Here is a 22,748-nt window from a genome sequence, read left to right on the forward strand (position 1 = left end):
AATGCCTTCGACGTCAAGCAGCGTAACTAATGTTAATTATATCGATCAAGATTCAATCTATAAAGTAAATTGGTGGTTTAACAGCATGGAGTGCCCGAAGCCTAAACCTCGGTTGCAGGAGCCTTTGGTGTTAAAGGATAGTATAACATTTAAAAAGAAGTCAAGTGTACGAACGAAGCAAATTAATTTTGCTCGATAAAACGACGAAATCGAGAAATATCATAATAATAGGTTCTCGGTACTGCACGCTTAACACCTTCACCATTGCTGAAGTGTTGTAGTGGCTTATAAAGCCGGAATATTTTGAAAAACCTCCCAACTGATGAAAAACAAATTGAGAATGAAGTTAGTGAAGTAAAGGTACTGCACGCTAAACACCTTCACCATTGCTGAAGTGTTGTAGTGGCTTATAAAGCCGGAATATTTTGAAAAACCTCCCAACTGATGAAAAACAAATTGAGAATGAAGTTAGTGAAGTAAAGGTACTGCACGCTAAACACCTTCACCATTGCTGAAGTGTTGTAGTGTCTCTGCCGTAGATAACTCACTGGTCAAGCTTGCGCCTACCTCTGCTAGGCCTTGCTCGGCAAGCGAGTGCTAATATTGTAAAACCTCCAAGTTGGAAATACACGCGCTTAACGTAACGCCGACTTTTATCTTCGCCCTCACCTCCCGTCCTACTACGTAAATAATTATATCACCCTGTATATCAATCCAGGCAATAAGAATTAAATGTTGAACGTAGTAAAAAAAAACGGGTCGTATTTACGAAATAAAATCCAGTTTTTTTACCTTATACAAAAAAATATTTCGGTTCGGTTCGGTTCGGTGATTAGGATCACATTTGACACGGTGTATAAAATGACGACAATTTTCTTCAAAATTTATAAAAACACTTTTTCAACAGAATAATTTAACGGATGGTTGTGGATGTCTGTCTTCCGCATAAAGGGAAAAGGAATAGGTACAAAACAGGAACTCGGCTGAAAATTTAGCTGTGAAGGAAAAAATGGATTAATGAGATGCGAGTGGTATGGACGATGATGGCTGGTTTACAGGATGAAGGAAATCTAAATTCAAAACCGAATATTTATAACGCCCGTCAAATGAGGCTATTTGAAATTTTGAGAAAGTTTAAAAAAATGCGGATTACAGATAATTAACAAAGGTTGGCAAAACTAGAAAAAAAACTATGGCAAATAATTAACTGGATACAAAAAAAGGAATCGGATTTATAACATTAAAATAAACTAAAATAAAAAATAAAATCTTGAAGCTTGAAAAAGAGCGCTGGTGGCCTAGCGGTAAGAGCGTGTGACTTGCAATCCGGAGGTCGCGGGTTCAAACCCCGGCTCGTACCAATGAGTTATTCGGTACTTATGTACGAAATATCATTTGATATTTACCAGTCGCTTTTCGGTGAAGGAAAACATCGTGAGGAAACCGGACTAATCCCGACAAGGCCTAGTTTCCCCTCTGGGTTGGACGGTCTGATGGCAGTCGCTTTCGTAAAAACTAGTGCCTACGCCAATTCTTGGGATTAGTTGCCAAGCGGACCCATCGGCAGGAACACAACACTATTACTAGTGTTATTTGGCTGCGGTTTTCTGTAAGGTGGAGGTACCTCCCCAGTTGGGCTCTGCTCTAGATCTGTAATGACATCCGCTGTCCTGTGCCCTACCACACAAAGCGAGATGTCATTCACAGTGCCCATACCTCTCTTTTGGACGTAGTTTAAGGACATACCCGGGTCCTCCCGGGTTCGTTCCGTGTACCCTTCAAATGAAATGAAATTGTGTCAAAATATTTTCAATAATGTTAATACCCAGAGGAAAATTTACGTTAGTACGAAAAGGCGATTTCGCGCGGGTCCTCCACTCGTCTTAATCCTTATTATTCACAACGACGAGACTTAATTGCGTAAAATAAGTTTTAAATTTACCTCCGACGTTCAAGTTAATAAACCCCAAGCGCGGGTAGTTCGAAAAACTCGCGCGCCTAGAAGATGTTGATGTCAACTTTAGCCAGTCTTCTCCGAGGCCACGGGGACAACGCCGTCCTTCAAACGTCGGAGGTACATTTAAAACTTATTTTACAGTACATATGGTGCTACTTTCTCGGACACTTTTTGTGCATATGTCGAAAGTTTAAAGGGCCATATGTACTGTAAAACGTTGTTCGATACACGTGCGAATGGGTAATTCGCAACTCGTGTCGATTTAAAACACTCCCTGCGGTCGTGTCGTATCTCCACTCGTTTCGAATTTCCTCTTTTCCGCACTTGTATCGTAAATAACTATTACGCGATTAAGTCCCGTCGTTGTGAACGATTAAAAATCGTGAAAGTTTAAATCATTAACCTTAATCCTCATTATATTGTCTTCGGTTACCGCGATAGTTACTCATGAAATAAAACTATGAAAACGGATTATATCGCGTATATTGAATTTATAATACATAGTTTTTATCGCGTATATATATATATATCTTTACTTGGAAATAATTGTAGTGTATAACTAGCCTTATGAACCGATTTTGCATGTACAACCAGCCTTAAAGTTTGTAGTCTATGATTGTTCATTATTTTAGTATGTGGGTATTTTTGCACTTTGTAATTTTTCCTCAGTCACCCGTTGACCACGAACGCTGTAAAGAGTTCGAAACGTCGGGATGTATTATAAATTCAATATACGCGATATAATCCGTTTTCATAGTTTTATTTCTTAATCCTCATTACCTATCTTTATACTGTTCATATATCTCCCGGAACATGTCCCTACAGTTCATTCTAATCTTCATTTTAGAACAGAGAAGAAACACACCAGATAATTTCCTATGTAGCGAGTATATTTCTTCCGGCGGTGGACAGAGACGGTGCGTCAGTATTGTGGGTACTAGAGCTTGGATACGGCGGGTTGTGCGTTGGGTGCCGAAATCGAATTCGCCCGAGGTACTGGTGAATACTTCACCCATTATCATCACTGTGTCCACGTGGGTTTCTTCCATTATCTGTGAAAACACAAAGATAGATATAACTCCGTAATAGATGGATACAGTCTAAGGAAAAAACGTGCCTCGAAAATCACGAAAATTTGATTCTCGATCAGAGGGCGCCACTAGTTTTGGCCTACACTCGTATAGAGGGCGTTGACGGTTTCGTTTGTTATATATAATTTTAACGCATATCAGTGAAAGAACATGGGTCAAAATCATAAAAATAATTAATGCAAATAAAAAAAATCATTTATTCATATTTAAATACATTTTATCGTATTTTTATAAATATTTATTTTTAGTTTTAAAGTGTGTCGACAGATGGCAGTGAATTTACTGGGGTTACAAAATTTACTATGACAGTACCGCTCTAGTATAAGTTACTCTATGAAGAAACTAAATTGAGACAATTCACGAAGAAAGTCATCCAGCCTTACCTTAGACTCGTAACCCGTAAGGAACTTCATCTCCTTGGACATCCGCAAGATGGCGCCGCGGTCGCCGTCGGATGCCGCCTTAATGATCTCTATATACTGGTCCATAAACTCTTTTGAGTACTCCCGGGTCGCGCCAAAGTCTAGGAGGATCACCTGGAATAAGTTTTTGGCAAAAATTTCATATTTGGTACAAGCTTTTATCGCTGACTGTACTTTTCTTTCCACAGGCAACTAATACTCATCGAGACAATTCTAAAAACCCCAAACTCAATTAGGTTGCGTTGTTTTATCACAGAGTTCCAATGACCACCACCTGTCTCCATCATCAGATCAGCTCGATGGTACCATAATAATGCATTGTCACCGGACTTACATGTGTGTGCAAATTTTTAGTTTCATTGGAAATCGGGAAGTGGGTCAAATTTAACCTGCAAAATTTGACCCGTACAAACATAGTTATACCTGTTTAGTGTTGGCAATGAGGATATAATAAGATAGAGCGGTACTGTCATAGTAAATTTTGTAACCACTGTAAATTCACTGCCATCTATCGACATACTTTAAAACTAAAAATGAAGATTTACAAAAATACGTTAAAATGTATTTAAATATGGATAAATGATTTTTTTATTTGCATTAATGTTTTTATATGATTTTGACCCATGTTCTTTCACTGGTATGCGTTAAAATTATAAATAACAAACGAAACAGTCAACGCCCTCTATACGAGAGTAGGCCAAAACTAGTGGCGCCATCTGATCGAGAGTCAAATTTTCGTGATTTTCGAGGCACGTTTTTTCCTTAGACTGCATCCATCTATTACGGAGTTATATCTATCTTTGGTGTTGGGGTTGTAGAAGGAATTGTCCCAGTTGGGGTCGGTCTGCATTCACCGCAACACGAACATCTCCCGCAAGCAGAGCTGCATGATCTTGTAGGCCATGTATCGCGTTAAACTGCTTGTACATTATACCTGTTTAGTGTTGGGGTTGTAGAAGAAATTGGCCCAGTTGGGGTCGGTCTGCATTCAGCGCAACACGAACATCTCCCGCAAGCAGAGCTGCATGATCTTGTAGGCGATGTATCGCGTTAAACTGCTTGTACATTATACCTGTTTAGTGTTGGGGTTGTAGAAGAAATTGGCCCAGTTGGGGTCGGTCTGCATGCAGCGCAACACGAACATCTCCCGCAAGCAAAGCTGCATGATCTTGTAAGCGATGTCGAGCCGGGTTTCGTACGGAGCGTCAAAAAACTTGTCTAGAGGTATGCCGTCTATTAGTTCAGTTGTTATCACTTCTTGCGCGCAGAGCTCGTCTGAAACAAAGTATTTTGTTATACCAATGAGGATATAATAAGATAGAGCGGTACTGTCATAGTAAATTTTGTAACAACTGTAAATTCACTGCCATCTATCGACATACTTTAAAACTAAAAATGAAGATTTACAAAAATACGTTAAAATGTATTTAAATATGGATAAATGAATTTTTTATTTGCATTAATGTTTTTATATGATTTTGACCCATGTTCTTTCACTGGTATGCGTTAAAATTATAAATAACAAACGAAACAGTCAACGCCCTCTATACGAGAGTAGGCCAAAACTAGTGGCGCCATCTGATCGAGAATCAAATTTTCGTGATTTTCGAAGCACTTTTTTTCCTTAGACTGTATTCATCTATTACGGAGTTATATCTATCTTTGGTTATAATCATAACAGATATTCCCGAAAAGACGTTTGCGTCGGCCCGTCGCTCGGGCAAGTCGTTTTCTAGGTTTTATCGTCGAGAATATAATAATACTAGCGACCCGCCCTGGCTTGGCACGGGTAGCTCAACTAATTTACACAAAACCTTTACAAATTATACATATAAAACTTCCTCTTGAATCACTCTATCTATTAAAAAAATGGAACAAAATCCGTCGCGTAGTTTTAAAGATCTAAGCATACATAGGGACATACATACAGACAGCGGAAAGCGACTTTGTTTTATACTATGTAGTTATTATAATTTGAAGTATAAAGGGCGGTAAACATTAGGTTTAGGTTTAAAGATATTTATTCTCATAAAAGACATACAAGTCACTTACACGAGAACAGAGTTATAAGTAAAAGTTATCCTATTTACGGTAGCATTAAAGTCGAGCTCGAGAGGTACACGCTCACACATTTTTTTTTTTTTTTAAGGTGGTAGTGGTTTAAAATGTATTGCGATAATTTAGTTTTAAACGCATTGAATGAGCCTGTCCCTCTCAGATCAGACGGTAATTTATTATAAAGCTGTGCACCTTCATATGTAAACATTTTTTTTCCCTAATTGTGTTCTTATCTTCGGTAGCACAATGAAACTTGCACGACGAGTAGTGCGTTTGGATATTTGCTTCTTCGTTATAAAGGCTAAGTTAGTATGGAGTGCGCTGTTTAATATTTTCCTAACAAGAATGCTGGTACTATACATATACAATTGTTTAATGTTCATTAGGCCAGTTTCTGCATATATACGCGTGGTAGGTGTTAGACGGTGATAGTGAAAAAGAATTTTGATTATTTTATTTTGGAGTATTTGTAGGGGAGTTAGTTTGGTTTTGGCTGCGCTGCCCCACAGCTCAATCAAGTAGAGTAGGTGCGGTTTAATTAGACAATTATTGCTATTTAAAAGGCTTTATTTTTCCTCAGAACGTAATTTTTTCGGTAGCCAGCCGTACTGGCCGTACTGCATAAAAAAAGCTTTAAAAATATCAGCGTCTAAACTTGAAGTCCACTATGTTGTCCAAACCAACCTTAAGAGACACATGACTGCTAGATAAGATTAATAATAAAACAATGAATGAATGAATGAATGATGAATGAATGAATGAATGAATGAATGATTTATTTGCATATGAATATTGGGTTACATATGTAGGTGTTGGGTACAATATTTTGAGTTTGTTTCACCAAGATTCTACCTATACAGGTGTACATGCACTGTATATTGGCTTGATTCGCTACTAACAGTAGTAGAATTTCGCCAAATCACAGAAAATTAATAATACTACTTAATTATAATAATTATCTTACAACATGGTCTTACCTACAACATCGGGCACGAAGTACTCAGGGTAGGGCGCGAGTAGAGTCTTGAACCGTTTAGTGCACTCGGCCTCGCGGCGGTAGTCCACCTCCCAAGCGAGCTCCTTCTTGGCCACTTCCACTATGTTGTCTATAAACATCCCCTTTGGGAACACGTTCCACACCTACAACAATAATAACAGTCAGTTAGTTTTCAGGCTTGGCTACTGAAATTTGGGGAAGTCAAACTCGGGGTCAAAAGATAGACAGCTAATGACAAAATATATCGCAATACACCTTATTTCTATGGTAACAAGTGTTATATATTTGGCCACTTGGTCTTCACTATCTATTTGACGCCAAATCACAGATTATATAATAGTTCTTACGAACAGATACTTATCTCTCAAAGAAAACGCAAATACCTACCGTTTTGATACCTACACAAAAATACAATGGAGTGACCTTCAACGCGCCGCTCCCCGCACCGCGCGCGCCGGCACAGCGCTAGGGTTGCCGACGCTACTTTAAATACTTATGTGTCTTAGATAGATATCTAACTATAAATGTGACGTAAAAAACATTAGCTACATCTTTAAAATAATTTAATAGTACCTACGTAGCTTGTAACTATCGTAAAAATAATAACAGTAGGTGTAAGTACCTATATTAAGAATGTCTACTTAATTTTCCTCATCCGTCGAAAGAGGAAAAAACTATATTTTTTATTTGTTTTGTTGTTTCTGCATCCATCCACACTACAGGCTATGTCTTGTTCGTGGCGAAGACATTACTTTGGGATAGCGCGCGGTGACGTGCGTGCGTGAGCGCGTGTGGCAACCAACTGACTAGCTTGAGTCCCGCCGGCGGGAAGCGAGTCGTAGGTATAAATCCGAGTTCGCGCGGAGAGTTCCATAGGCCTGGCCAAATGTACACATACTCGACGAATTTTGTACCTTGAGCACCCCAACTTGTCGATGTCGCTATTGATGCCGTTCGCAACGCCAGGATACTGCACCTACATGGCCACTTCAGTACCGTTGTGCAGTACCGCTAGCACCTGGCATGTGAACGTGTTGTCATCTAATCTGTGGTGTTATTCGTTTACTCCTGACCGTACCTTGAGCACGCCGACGAGGTTGTCAATGTCGCTATTGATGCCCTTCGCAACGCCAGGATACTGCACCTCCATGGCCACCTCAGTACCGTTGTGCAGTACCGCTAGCACCTGGCATGTGAACGTGTTGTCATCTAATCTGTGGTGTTATTCGTTTACTCCTGACCGTACCTTGAGCACGCCGACGAGGTTGTCAATGTCGCTATTGATGTCCTTCGCAACGCCAGGATACTGCACCTCCATGGCCACCTCAGTACCGTTGTGCAGTACCGCTAGCACCTGGCATGTGAACGTGTTGTCATCTAATCTGTGGTGTTATTCGTTTACTCCTGACCGTACCTTGAGCACGCCGACGAGGTTGTCAATGTCGCTATTGATGCCCTTCGCAACGCCAGGATACTGCACCTTCATGGCCACCTCAGTACCGTTGTGCAGTACCGCTAGCACCTGGCATGTGAACGTGTTGTCATCTAATCTGTGGTGTTATTCGTTTACTCCTGGCCGTACCTTGAGCACGCCGACGAGGTTGTCAATGTCGCTATTGATGCCCTTCGCAACGCCAGGATACTGCACCTTCATGGCCACCTCCGTACCGTTGTGCAGTACCGCTAGGTGCACCTGGCCTGTGAACGTAATAAACCATATAGGCTAGATGACACATTTTCATTAATGGCATTAATCGGTCAGGTTTATTTTTAGGATCAAATGTCTATATGGGACCCATTGCATTAAAGCAATACAAAAGTCAAAAATGATGGTCAAAGTCCGACAGTCGTAATCCACTCGCGAAACGCTCCTAACAAAACGATAAGTGAACGTGACGTCAAGTTCACTGAGAGCCCATTTTGAATGTATGGACAAAACAAGAAAATTGCGTTTTTGTCGGTGAAATATTGCGTAGTATATAGTTGCCATACAATATTTTTTTAGATAACATGTAAGGAATGTAATGGAACCATTACTTATTTCCTTTTTGAAAAAATTACTTAAATTTTGAAACTTTCAAGTCCTATAATATCGCTTGCGGGTGAAGATTTGAAGCAAAACGGGTCTGGTCTGTTACATTATTTATTAAAAACTAAAAATGAGAAGCTATACGCTAGGTAGGTAGGTATACCGGGGACCGAAATCGACAAAACACTGGATTTATTATAATGCCGCAAAGCGTCAAACTCGGAGGGCCCGATTTTTTACTGGAACATATCGCCGCTATACTTACTCAACCTCGTATCTGCAACACTCATTTGATGACAAAAACACCCGTATTCCGAATGAAAGAAAAGCGACATTTCCATCAAATGACTGTTGCAGATATGAGGTTGAGTAAGTATAGCGACGATATAACACCTCAACTGCAATCAATTATTTGGCTATCCACAAATCAAAACTTAACAAATCAAAACTACTTTAACTACTTTGACGACCGGTCTGGCCTAGTGGGTAGTGACCCTGCCTGTGAAGCCGATGGTCCTGGGTTCGAATCCCGGTAAGGGCATTTATTTTGTGTGATGAACACAGATATTTGTTCCTGAGTCATGGGTGTTTTCTATGTATTTATTATTATCTCGTATGTATTTAAGTATTTATATATTATATATATATCGTTGTCTGAGTACCCATAACACAAGCCTCCTTGGGCTTACCGTGGGACTTAGTCAATCTGTGTAAGAATGTCCTATAAAATTTATTTATTTATTTATTTACTTTAATTTTTCAAAATACAATGTATTAGGACCTTTTTAAAGGCCTTTGGGCGGCTTTTAGTTATAGCATATATATATATATATATATATATATATATATATATATATATATATATATATATATATATATATATATATATATATATATAAATTACTTTTTTTGGACCCGGGTATGTCCATAAACTACGTCCGAAGGACAGGTATGGGCACTGTGAATGACATCTCGCTTTGTGTGGTAGGGCACAGGACAGCGGATGTCATTCCAGATCTAGAGCAGAGCCCAACTGGGGAGGTACCTCCACCTTACAGAAAACCGCAGCCAAATAACACTAGACCCTACTCATAGTGTTGTGAGTAAGGTTGCCAGAGCTCAACGAGGGTGCGGAGTGTTAGGGTCGGCAACGCGTATGTAGCTCCTCTGGAATTGCAGGCGTACATAGGCTACGGAGGCTGCTTAACATCAGGCGGGCCGTGTGCTTGTTTGCCACCGACGTAGTATAAAAAAGCTACGTACCTATGGATGCGGCTGCAAATGGTTTCTCTTCAAAATGCTGCACTCTCGTTCGCCACTCCGCTCCCAACTGACCCGCCATCACCTGCCGTTAAAAAACAATGTTTACCGTATGTATAATGGGGTTGGCCGGTCGAAATGTTTAGCAGATGGCGCCAGAATAGCTTGCCCTGTCAATCCCTAGAATTGTGTCAAATTTTTGTGTTTTTAATGCCCTGGATGCCAGCCCTTCAAGCCAAATCTCATAGAAAAAGGGGCAAGCTATGATGGCGCCATCTCTGCAAACCTTTGACAGTTGCCAACACCATTATACACGGTAATTTTTGACTAGTTAGCCGTATTAGAATATTTCATTATAGAACAGCCGTACCTCGTACCTCGTGCTACCTCGTTTCACACAAAATAGGCACATTGGATGTCGATTTGCGGAAAATGCCCAGCAAAACTAACTAACTATAGAACAGCCGTACAACATATTTTAGAAAAAAAAAGAGTAATTAATGTCATTACCGGGTCGCGATTAAATTTCATTATTTCGGAAAAAACACGTCCACACACACGTTTTTTTACGTCGGAAAAAAGGTAAAAAATAATGAAGTTTAATCGCGTTAGACCACCGGGTCTAACGAGATTTTAGTAGCAAAGTTTAGTTTACAATAACTTCATTATAACATTTAAAACTTTCGCGTTTTGAACACATACTAAATGACTTAACTAACATAGCGGTTTCACTCACGTGTTTTTAGTCACTCGCGTGACACGTGAGTGAAACCGCTATGTTAGTTAAGTTAATTCATTGCCCAAACATCCCAACGGAGGCTCCCAACCCTGACACACGTAAGTCCGTCAAGAAATTGACGGGCTCTGCGAAGGGCCGCTACAAAGCTCTTAGAGGACTAGGAGTTGCGCACGAGGAGGCGCTACGACTGTCCGCAAAGAGCTTCGCGGAACTTAAAAAGTTGGGATACAAGTTCGGGTCCTCACACTCCAAACCCGAGCCGAAATCGGCCAAACGGCCGCGCTCGGAGGAAAAATCACCGCAGGGGAACGCCAGCAAGAACCCAAAGGTGAGTGAGAGCCCCCCAACCCAACCCCAACCTCTACAACCCTTTAACGAGGTCCTTAGCCAGGTCCGGGTCGGAATCAAGGACTCCAAGCCGATGAACGTCGCGCAGTTGGGGTCCCTATGCAATACCATCTTGCAAAAGATTGCGACTCTGGAGATGGATGAGGGACCAAAGTTCAAGGGTTATGCATACAAGCCAGGTTGGTTACTCATTACATGCAGTGACCAAAGATCCAAAGCCTGGCTTGAGGAAGTAACACCAACCCTAAAACCATGGCCGGAAGCCAACCTCGGGGTCATCCCTGAAAATGAGCTTCCTAAGCCTAATATAGGGATGGTGTTCATTCCTGAGATAGACGACTCCATGGTCAAGCAGTCGCTATCTCTACTCTATGCGCAGAACCAGGGGCTGCACACAGAGTTATGGAAGACTCTCCACACCAAAGTCGAGAAGGGTGGGGTTTTGGTAACCCTGTCTCTGGACGACGTGTCGGTGGAGAATCTTAAAAAAAAGGACCTAAAGGCAAACCTAGGTTTCCGGGAGGTCCAGTTTCGGCTAAAGGGCCAACCTAAGACCCAACAGCCCGAAACGCAACCCACCCAAAACCCAACACCGCAGCCTGCAAACCCTGCCCCTCCCACCACCCTAACCCAAACACCCGCCCGAAAGGTGCCTTCAGGTCCAAAGCGTGCGGCTCCTTCCACTTCCAATCCCACTCCAGGACCTCCGGGGTTGCAGCGGTTTCTCGCCAACAGGGGAGGCTACAGGGGCAAAAACCGCCCAAGGGGTAGAGGGAACGGAGGAGGCCACCAAGGGCACGGCAGTGCCCACCGCCGTGGCAAATAAAAAAGACGCTACCAGGGGTAGGGGGGTGATGTTCCTTCAGGCCAATCTCCACCACGCCATAGCGGCCACAGCGGTCGTAGAGAAGCTTTTTGGCGAAAATGGCCTGGACATCGCCCTCATACAAGAACCATGGATAAACACCAAGTCCATGGCAACAGGACTCAACAGAGCAGGAAAGGTACTAATCTACGAAAAAGGAGCTAAACCGAGAGCCTGCATCGTATTTAACAAAAATATTAACCTCTTGCCTGTTACAGAGCTATGCAGTGAAGATATAGTAGCTGCCTACGTCGATCTCAAAGGGAGAGGAGCACAGAAGGTAATAGTCTGCTCCGCCTACCTGCCCGGAGAGAAGCAAGACCCCACAGAAGAACTGACTAAAGTGCTAGAGTACGCTCAGGCACAAAAGGCGGAACTTATTGTGGGTTGTGATGCCAACGCCCACCACACCATCTGGGGGAGCACTGGAATCAACAAAAGGGGTGAGTTACTATCCCAATTTATCTTTACCAATTGTCTGCACTTGTTGAATAAGGGCAACACGCCCACCTTCGTAACTAGAGCTAGGCAAGAAGTATTAGATATAACCTTCGCTACTGAAAAGGCGGCAAGCTGCCTAGCCAACTGGCGTGTCAGCAGCGAAAATTCAATGTCGGACCACAGACATATTTTGTTCAGTGTTAAGGACTCTCTAGATAGGGAACCACTAACGCGTAGAAATCCAAAAGAAACGTCATGGGAAGCCTATAAGGCTGACCTGGAAAATCGTCTAAAGGATGTACCAAAATATGTCAAAACACCAGACTCTCTCAACCTGACAGTTAATCTATTATCTGAAGGCATACTTAGGGCCTACGAACAAAGCTGTCCTTTGAAAGAGGCAAAAACTACTAACACAACGACGTGGTGGAACAAAAGGCTAGAAAACCTCCGTAGGTCTACACGTCGCATATTCAATCACTCGACCACGCCGAATGAGTGGGAAAGGTATGGTAGAGCGTTGACTGAATATAATAAACAAATCAGGAAGGCAAAAAGGAGGTCATGGAGAAGGTTCTGTGAAGAGATTGCCCAAACTCACAAAGGAGCGCGAATTCACAAAATACTTTCCAAGACACCGACCAACTATCTCGGTCTTCTTAAAAGACCAGATGGCACTTTTACGAGCACAGAAGAGGAAACTCTAGACTTGCTCAGAGGCACCCACTTCCCCGGTTCGTACACAACCAGTAACACACAGTTATGCGCCCAAAGGAATAATCAAATCCACAGGGCACGCAATATCGACTGGAATTTGGCAACTAATATCTTTAGACCAAACAAAATTAAATGGGCATTGGAAAAATTTAAACCATTTAAATCGGCAGGAGAAGACGGAGTGTTTCCAGCACTTTTACAGCAAGGACAGGACCTCCTCCTCCCGCATCTGGCCAGAATATTCCGAGCAAGTTTTGCGTGGGGAATTATACCAGATCAATGGACTAGGGTCAAGGTACGCTTCATACCGAAAGCAGGGAAAAAGGACTATTCACAACCTAAATCCTTCAGACCTATTAGTCTAACATCGTTCCTACTCAAAACGATGGAAAGAATCATTGATCAGCACATTAGAGCGAAATACCTGGTGGATAGACCACTAAGTGTAAACCAACATGCTTACCAAAAGGGGAAATCTACGGAGACTGCCCTACTCGACCTGGTTGACAAGGTGCAGAAAACCCTAGAGGAAAAGCAAACCGCTCTATGTGCGTTCCTTGACGTCGAGGGTGCTTTCGATAATACGCCCACAGAGACCATACTTAATGGTATGAAATCAAAGGGAGTAGACGAAACCACCACCAGATGGGTACATAGCATGCTCTCGAACAGAGTAGCCACTCTGACCCTCAATACTATAGAGCATGAATTTTATACCACAAAAGGGTGCCCACAAGGAGGCGTTCTATCCCCACTATTATGGACCCTAGCAGTGGACCAACTTCTTGCAATTATGTCAGGCCAAGACTATGACACACAAGGATATGCCGACGACCTTGTAGTCATTGTCAAAGGCCCTTGCCTCCACACTATATCCAACCTAATGCAAGGAGCTCTAAACACAATATTCAAATGGTGTAGAGAAAATGACCTGTCCATTAATCCGAGTAAGACGGTAATAGTACCATTTACAAGAAAACGGAAGCTTGAAAATCTTACAGAACCAAGACTTAATGGACAAATAATACCGTTCTCAGAAGAGGTCAAGTATCTAGGGGTCACTTTCGACCAAAAGTTAACTTGGAACGCTCACCTGAGGAAAATTATACAAAAAGCGAAAATGGCCATGTGGTCATGCTGTCGAATGGCAGGAGCAAGATGGGGTATAAGACCCAAAATTGCTATGTGGTTATACACAGCGGTAGTGAGGCCCATTATAACCTACGCCTCCGCAGTCTGGTGTAACAAAACCAGCCAAAAGACGGCAATAGATACTCTAAACAGCCTGCAACGCATGGCTTGTTTAACAGTAACAGGCGCCTTCTCCTCGACACCGGGGGCGGCCCTCGATGCACTGCTGGACATTTTACCACTCCACTTGCAGGTGCAAAAGGAGGCCAAGCAGTGCGTCTACAGAATATGCACGCTAAACAGGCCAAAATGGCGCTCTCAAGCACTAACCAAACTGAAGGCCTGGGTTTTTGCAAATAAAACCCTTAGCATGCCCACTGATGACACGCACACAGAATGTCAATTTATCAAACTGTTCACAGTAGAAATACCTCCTAGAGACAAATGGACCAACGGCCAAATGTACGTTGAGGAGGGAAGCCATATTTGGTACACAGATGGTTCCAAGAAAGGCAATGATGTAGGATGTGGGATCTATGGTGAAAGACCTAAGCTCAGAGCTAGCGTCAGCATGGGCACACAGGCCTCAATCTTCCAGGCAGAAGTCTTCGCCATCAACAAATGTGCGGAGATCAACCTGGATAAAAACCTAAGACACCAACATATCTACATCAACTCAGACAGCCAGGCTGCTCTGCTGGCACTAGATTCACTTGAGTCAAACTCAAAACTAGTCCAGAACTGTAAAAAAAACCTAAATGCACTGGCTAACTCCAACAAAGTCATACTTAGATGGGTACCAGGGCACTCCGACATTAACGGAAATGAAGAAGCGGACGAACTTGCTAGAAAGGGCGCAGACACAACCCTGGTCGGCCCAGAACCGTTCTGTGGAACCACAAAACGGGATGCATATTCTCTGCTCAGCAACTTAGAAAAAACGAGAGCAATCGATTGGTGGAAGTTCGTCAAAGGACAAAAACACTCGAAAGCTCTAATTAAAGGATTCAACAGCAAAGTTGCTAAGGAGCTTCTAGGGCTCAAAAGACACAAAACCTGCGCGGTGACTAGAATACTGACTGGACACTGCAAGTTGAACAAACACATGTTTCAAATAGGAAAGATACAAGATCCGACATGCAGGTTCTGCCAGGAGTCAGAGGAGACTGCAATGCACATTCTCTGTTCCTGTGGACCACTAATGTCAAAAAGAAGTACCTACTTAGGGCGGCACGTACTGCAACCCTATGAGGTACAGAACATTACGGCCCAAAGAATCTGGAATTTTCTGGATTCAACGGGCATTAGTAATGAGCTTTAAAGGGCCGTCACAATAGATCACTGTTTTGTCGACGTGACACTCAAAGGCCCACAACGCCCCAAATAATAATAATAAGTTAATATGTCTCACGATAGTTTACATACTAAATGACATTTACAATCGGGTCTAATGCGAATTTATTTTGTTACCTTTATTTACCGACGTTTCGACACAGGTTTCACTGGTCGTGGTCGCGGCTAACTGACGTCCCAGCAGTTAACAAAATAAAAGGTAACTAAGGTAAGGTATAAAGGTAACAAAATAAATTCGCGATAGACCCGATTGTAAATGTGATTGTGTGAATTTCATTATTTCATTTCAATATGTCCCAACTTTCTTGCTCCACTGGCCCTAAATTTCACTTTCTCTTTCGCCCTTTTTCTCGCTAAATACAGTCAACCTTTGCTATCGAACATTTTGGAATAAATTTATATATATTTTCTGGAATAAATTAATTTCATTCATTCATATACCTCCGTGACAATGATTAGAGATTCAGGAAGAGCACAAAATCTATCGTTTCTCTCATTAATACTCGCTGAACATATTTGGCCTTCGTTTGATCCATAGACATAGTATATACAAGTAGTTATAGACGCGCCACCGAGCGACCGGGGGTAAGAGAAAGAATATTCATACAAAATTTGGGCAGCATAGGATTTTTTCTCTTTCACATAAATTTCGGTATTTCGCCATCGCCTCCTACCTGTGATGCCACCCGGTCGGTGATAAGGACAAAGCATGGCACTATTTTCTCTTTCCTCTTATAGGAATCGCAATAAAACTATCTTTCTCCATCAAAGAGTCTCAGGCCCTTGATTTGATCCGTACTGAACGCGACTCAGTCACAGGGCGGACACGCTATACATCAAAAAGCACTTGCGTTTCTATGTGTAAACGGCACGTCTGTACACGCGTCATGCGTCATTGTGTGAGTAAGTTGCTTAAAACCATTACTGAGCGGTCAGCAAACGGCCGGCAATCTGCTGTCGCGGGGCGAGGTAATTTGAGTCGGGGCGGGGCGGTGCGTTGCCGTTCTGTATGATAATACTATTACTTATTCTGTGACTCAGTGTAGAAATAATGTGATATTGACCTGTTCCACTTGCCATGCAGGCATGAAGTCTGCCGACTGGCGCACTCTCTCGAATATGCGCTGCAACTCTGGAGATATCACCGACTCGTCCTGAATGCTCAGCAGTTGGCCAAGCTTCAGCGCCGCTCCTATAAGACATATATTAAAATGTTTATTTACTATTCTGCTAGTTTAATCATATGGCAAAATATTAGAAAAACAGAAAATAGAATACTAGTGTTACTCTACCGCTCAAAAGTATTTAGGCACCCGCAATTTTCACCATACAATTGTATACAAAAATTATTTGTGGTATTTTCTATAAAAAGGGACCTTATTGTCGATGGCGCTTACGCCATTATAAACGATGCTCCGATATAAATACAATGCCGCGCGACGCTGTGCGGCGTAAGCGCCATAAATTTTGTTAGATCGCAGGCAAATGACTCTCTTACATGTTGGATTTTTATTGAGCCTCAAATTGTTGCCAAAGACATCCTTTAACATTTCGAGTTTACTTTATGCAAAGATTTAAAAAAACCCTTATGTACTTGTTATGTACGATTTATGGATTTTTTTTACGCTTGCCATTTGGTAAATAGGCAATGTACACGAATAATCTGCCCATCATTTTGAAGCTCGATATGTCTGTTAAATTAAAAAAGTAAACAGCACAAACAAATACTGTTACCTGACTGCGACTTAGCGGTATAATTCTGAAAGTCGATTTTGTATACAATTGTATGGAAAAAATTACGAGTGCCTATAGTTATGAGCGGTAGTGTATTTATGTTGCCGCTATAACAACAAATAAGAGTTGGAGTTGCAGGCGTACATAGGCTATGGAGACTGCTTAACATCAGGCGGGCCGTATGCTTGTTTGCCACCGACGTAGTATAAAAAAAACTAAAAACCGGCCAAGTGCGAGTCGGACTCGCGCACGGAGGGTTCCGTACCATTACGAAAAAAAATAGCAAAAAAATCACGTTTGTTGTATGGGAGCCCCATTTATTTATTTATATTATTTGTTGTTATAGCGGCAACAGAGATACATCATCTGTGAAAACTGTCTAGCTATCACGGTTCATGAGATACAGCCTGGTGACAGACAGACAGACGGACGGACAGACGGACAGCGGAGTCTTAGTACCGACCGGTCTGGCCTAGTGGGTAGTGACCCTGCCTGTGAAGCCGATGGTCCTGGGTTCAAATCCCGGTAAGGGCATTTATTTGTGTGATGAGCACAGATATTTGTTCCTGAGTCATGGGTGTTTTCTATGTATTTAAGTATTTATATATTATATATATCGTTGTCTGAGTACCCATAACACAAGCCTCCTTGGGCTTACTGTGGGACTTAGTCAATCTGTGTAAGAATGTCCTGTAATATTTATTTATTATTTATTTATTATTATTTAGTAATAGGGTCCCGTTTTTTACCCTTTGGGTACGGAACCCTAAAAAGTACGGAACACTCGTTGGCCGGTTTTTTTGACTCACCTCTGACTTTACACAGCGTGTCCACAATCCTTTCAGCGTTGGCGGGCGACAGGAAAGTGTTAGCGGAATCGTCCGTCTTGCCCGTGACGGACTGGATGGTGTTGCGAGCGTACTGAGCCACCGTGCCGACGCCGAGCCCGGCGGCCAGCGAGCCGAAAGAGAACATTCGGCCGAGCCGGGACGATGGGACTACGCGAGCTTTCGAGTTCTCGCTTAGCTAGGAAATTAATGTGATTTTAGATGCATCCACACCGCAGGTATTCAATATTTATTTTAGAAAACGCCCATGTACCTACTGTTAGGTTACCACCGGGTTGATGATGAAAACTAATACTTGTACCAATATTTTAACTTTATTCGTTCGCTACCAACATAATAACAACCAATTTACAATAAATATTCCAACACGTCTACACTGTAACTCGTCTGTCCACGAACTGCCCCTTGTCACAGTGTACCCGCCTTTTAATAACAATTCAAGATGGCGGGAACCAGTGACAAAGTAAGGGTCAACTGATACTCTTTTTTTAGCTAATCGTAAAAGTAAAAATGATCAAAATATAAGCTATTAATAAATAATGATCTTCACAAACAGTGTTGCTAACACTACTAAGTTATACAGGGTGTCCTTGGACAAAGCCGAAATGTACATCCCACCAAAAACATTTCATGTAAAATGTTGCCAAGACGAAACCATAAGGCTCGCACTGTCAAAAAGTTATCAGATCTTTTTTAGAGCCAAGCTTCTAACTCTACAGACCCTAACTTCACAAACTCTACACCTTAGTTAAAATATGTGTCTTGGCCGTTTTGTTACATACAAAATAATTTATTGTGAATACATTTTTCACTTTACGCCCATGTGACAGTAGCGAAACGGCCAAGCCACATATTTCGACTAAGGTGTAGAGTTCATTCGAGGCGGCGGTTGCGGGGCGAGGTCATTTGAGTCGGGGCGGGGCGGTGCGTGGCCGTTCTGTATGATAATACTATTACTTATTCTGTGCTGTTACTACAGTAGAAAGTGCTTTTAGTTTAATAGATATTTGCAATTTTACCCCAACTCACCTCACAATTTGTAAAACATTATGCAACATGCACATAGCCAACTTCGCACTAATAAAAAAAGTAAGTAACAAAGACAACATAGGTCCAGAGGTCCACACATTACAATGTAAAAAAAAAAAAGCAATTTAAAAATATTTGGACCTTACTGACATTTATAAGAATATTAAAATGTAAACTATAGATTTTTTTTGTATATAAAAAAAAACATTGTAAAATCATTGTCATAAAAATTTAAATAAGTTAAAAATACCCCCTAATATAAAATAATTCACCTGTGCAAAATTGCAGCGAGTAAAAGCCAGATAGGAAAAAAAAAAGTAAAAAAAAAATGTCTCCAATTTCAAAATATACAATGAAACTATATGTATTTACTTACTGCCACTCTAATCTTTTTCTTGGCAACAGGCTTTGGTTTTCCTGCACTAGTTGTTGCACTGCTTGGCTTAATTTCAGTTAAAATATCAGGAGTACGAGTCTCAACCTTCCGCACAGTTACATTCTCTAACGGAACATGAATTCTATCATTCGGCTGTTCCGTTCGTAACTGAGCTTTCTCCAAACTTTCGAAGGTCCGATTGAACTCCCGGTTGAGCTCCTCTATTTCCTCTTGCAACTTTGGATCCATGGCAGCTTTAGTCTCTGGATTCGTTGTAAAATTGGGGACGTTCATTACTGCGTACTGTCGGAAACCTTGAGCGACAACAGAAGCTCGGTCAAAAAGCTCTTTGCCAAAGTCTGGGCTAACTTTGATGTTAGATATAGAGTTAGTTGGACAGGTTTGAGCGAAAGCCTTAATGGTTGAGTTATTCCAGATGATTCTAGCATTTTCCTGCTGGAGTTTGACTCCGGCTTCCACAACTATCCTCAGGCCCCTGACTACGCCAATTAGGTCATTAATGTGTGACATTGCCTGCAATTAGTTGATTAATACATTATTTACACAAATAATTTAAATTTCCAGGTCAAGAGCACCCTAAACCGGCGAGCGTGTATGAGGAATGTTATGAAAGTGAAGGAAGCGAAAGAGGTATGTCAGGATCGTAGCAAGTGGAAATCCGTGGTCTCTGCCTACCCCTCCGGGAAATAGGCGTCATTATATGTATGTATGTATGTATAATTTAAATACTTGTCAGTAGCATATTATATTACATAAGAAAGTTAAAAATATAATAATTATTATATTAGTTGAACTAGCAGTTAGGGATTTTGCAACGTTAAAAAATTTCATTGACATTACCATAAGGACGAAATTTGCTTGTATCTACATACTAATAACCTGACAGAGCGTTTTTATGGCAAGCGACAATGTGGTACCTTATGTTTGAAAACGACACATATTATTATTAGGAAATTTTGCCATTAGTTAGTCATTAAAACTTAAACCAGTTAAATAAATAAATAAAATAGAAAGCCTTTTATTTCGGGGTAACAACATAAACATAAAGTACTAGCTTATGCACGCGACTTCGTCTGCGTCGACTCAGTAACCCCAGCTAGAGTAAGAATAGCGCCTGGAAAAAGTCTTATAGCAATAATACAATTTGAGCATAATATGCACACAAATATTAGGCAACTCTAAAGAGGAAACGTAAATTGAGCGTTGCTCAGCGGGCGTTAGAGAGAAAATTGGTGGGGATCACATTGAGAGACCGTAAAACAAATGAATGGCTGAGACAACAGAGCAAAGTCAATGATGTTATAAAACGCGTAGCCAATTTGAAGTGGGAATGGGCTGGTCATATAGCACGGAAGACCGATTCGTGGAGCAAACGACTACTCGAGTGGCGACCATGGGGGGAAGAGCGTCCTCAAAGTAGACCCCAGATGCGTTGGGACGACGACATTAAGAAGACTGTGGGGAAACAGTGGCTCCAAGTCGCACAGAACCGCGACGAATGGCGCAAAATGAAGGAGGCCTACACCCAAAGGGTAGAAAAAGGCTAGAGAGAGAGAGAGAGATTAGGCAACTCATTTATTATCTCAATTCCACCATGATTTCACCCCGCTTTTCACCCTCTTAAGGGATGATTTTCGGGATTAAAACTATCCTATGTCCTTCCCCGGGACTCAAACTATATCCATGCCAAATTTCAACTAAATCGGTTCAGCGGTTTAAGCGTAAAGAGGTAACACACAGACAGACTTTCGCATTTATAATATTAGTATGGATTTACACTTAGTCTAGTAACACCACTGTTCTCGGATATTGATTTTACCCTTTTAAAATTATTACTACAATCTCAGCATACGCAATACACTTAGTGTAAGGCCTGAGTGGATGCTCGAATTGGAGCGCTCGGCAGGGCATCGTGGCATCGGGCTCATTAGTGGATTGAGCCGCTCCTGTATGTATGCATTTGTTTAACATGCATGACACATGCCCTGCCCCGCTTGACACCCAACTCAAGCTTCCACTCAGGCCTTACGCCTAAAGTTTTAGAGTATAGGACAGAACAGGCATATTTTATATATTGTTAACATGGTCAATCTTAAAACCCTGGTGCGCTATTTAAATTAAAACTAAATATACATTTTTATGGCAATTACAAGCCTTTTCCACAATGTGTCATCTATTTGACGACCTGTCTAGCCTAGTGGGTAGTGACCCTGCCTGTGAAGCTGATGGTCCCGGGTTCAAATCCTGGTAAGGGCATTTATTCAGTGATGAACATGGATATTTGTTCCTGAGTCATGGATGTTTTCTATGTATTTAAGTATTTAAATATTATATATATTATTTCATGATTCAAAAGAGATTGTAAAATCCTACTTGATTAAATGAAATTCTATTCTATTCTATTCTATTCTATTCTATTGTCTGAGTACTGAGTACCCACAACACAAGCTTTATTGAGCTTACCGTGGGACTTGGTCAATTTGTGTAATAATGTCCTATAATTTTTATTTATTATTTAAATTTATTTATTTAAAATTTATCTAAATTTAACACATTAGTAGAACATAATATAACATGCTAATATTGTCGCCTGGCTGAGACACAGAAATGAAAGGTTGATAAAACATAATTTACCAAATGGCCTATTGGACGGCAAAATTGTTTATCCTGCATTGTAACCTATTAAGATAAAGGGTCATGTTGACAATACTAGTTGCTGTTTGCTGTTAAATATGCTATTTACATAGTAACTACATGGAATATTAAAGTGGCAATGAATTGCAAGTAGCATTCGCAGTGTAGGTAGTAAAAATGCGGTATAAACCTCAAGGCCCAATGAAATCATGGTCATAGGTTATTGCATAATATTAGATAATTTTTCCATAACAACGCTCTAGAAAAAATATTTATTGATTATTTAGACACTTGGTGTTCCAACCGGTTAAATATATCACCGCTTTCATGCAAAAATGTTAGAATTTATAGCAGGTGCGACTGTTGTCGTTTGTGTAAATATAACTTACCTTGCAATTTTATCACAAATCATAGAAATAACAAAGCGCTAATTGAATATTACAAAATTACGTCGATGCATTTAACATATTAACAGAACTCCTACTTAGTTTACTACGTAAATTTTTAAAGTAAACTAAATTTCTTAAAAAACTATTTCTTCTACGACAATTTTGAATGTATGTGATCATGGAGACTATAAATAAAGGAGCCAAATCTCAATGTATGAAAAGCAAGTCCTTTGACAAACTTTATATTGGTATGACTGATGAATAAAGCTTGTAGGTAAGTTTATAATCTATGGCATGTATCTGTCTATA

General features: G+C 41.1%; 1 protein-coding gene across 2 annotated transcripts; it reads right to left on the bottom strand.

The window, feature by feature from the left end:
- Positions 1-2,026: 2,026 nt before the first annotated feature.
- LOC134754552 (atypical kinase COQ8B, mitochondrial) lies at positions 2,027-22,593 on the bottom strand. 2 transcript variants are annotated; one of them, XM_063690857.1, is made up of 10 exons: positions 22,440-22,593; positions 19,396-19,658; positions 17,952-18,168; positions 16,473-16,600; positions 9,818-9,899; positions 8,108-8,223; positions 6,506-6,668; positions 4,543-4,745; positions 3,432-3,584; positions 2,027-3,009 (listed from the first exon to the last, which is right to left on the bottom strand). In XM_063690857.1, the coding sequence occupies exons 2-10, from the start codon at positions 19,642-19,644 to the stop codon at positions 2,734-2,736; spliced, it is 1,587 nt and encodes a 528-aa protein (XP_063546927.1). In that variant the 5' UTR covers positions 19,645-19,658; positions 22,440-22,593; the 3' UTR covers positions 2,027-2,733. The 2 variants fall into 2 exon arrangements, with proteins under 2 accessions (XP_063546927.1, XP_063546926.1); XM_063690856.1 differs by having other exon boundaries at positions 2,029-3,009; positions 19,396-19,929; positions 22,440-22,592.
- Positions 22,594-22,748: the final 155 nt, after the last annotated feature.

This window comes from Cydia strobilella, chromosome Z (assembly GCF_947568885.1).
Source record: "Cydia strobilella chromosome Z, ilCydStro3.1, whole genome shotgun sequence".
NCBI classification, from domain to species: domain Eukaryota; kingdom Metazoa; phylum Arthropoda; class Insecta; order Lepidoptera; family Tortricidae; genus Cydia; species Cydia strobilella.

Excerpts from the sequence above, each read along its gene's own strand:
- LOC134754552 (XM_063690856.1), bottom strand. The coding sequence starts at position 19,926 with ATGTCACACATTAATGACCTAATTGGCGTAGTCAGGGGCCTGAGGATA. Across the intron at positions 8,224-9,817 it reads ATTTGCAGCCGCATCCATAG|GCCAGGTGCACCTAGCGGTA; the intron begins GTACGTAGCTTT and ends TTACGTTCACAG. Across the intron at positions 3,010-3,431 it reads TTACGGGTTACGAGTCTAAG|ATAATGGAAGAAACCCACGT; the intron begins GTAAGGCTGGAT and ends GTGTTTTCACAG.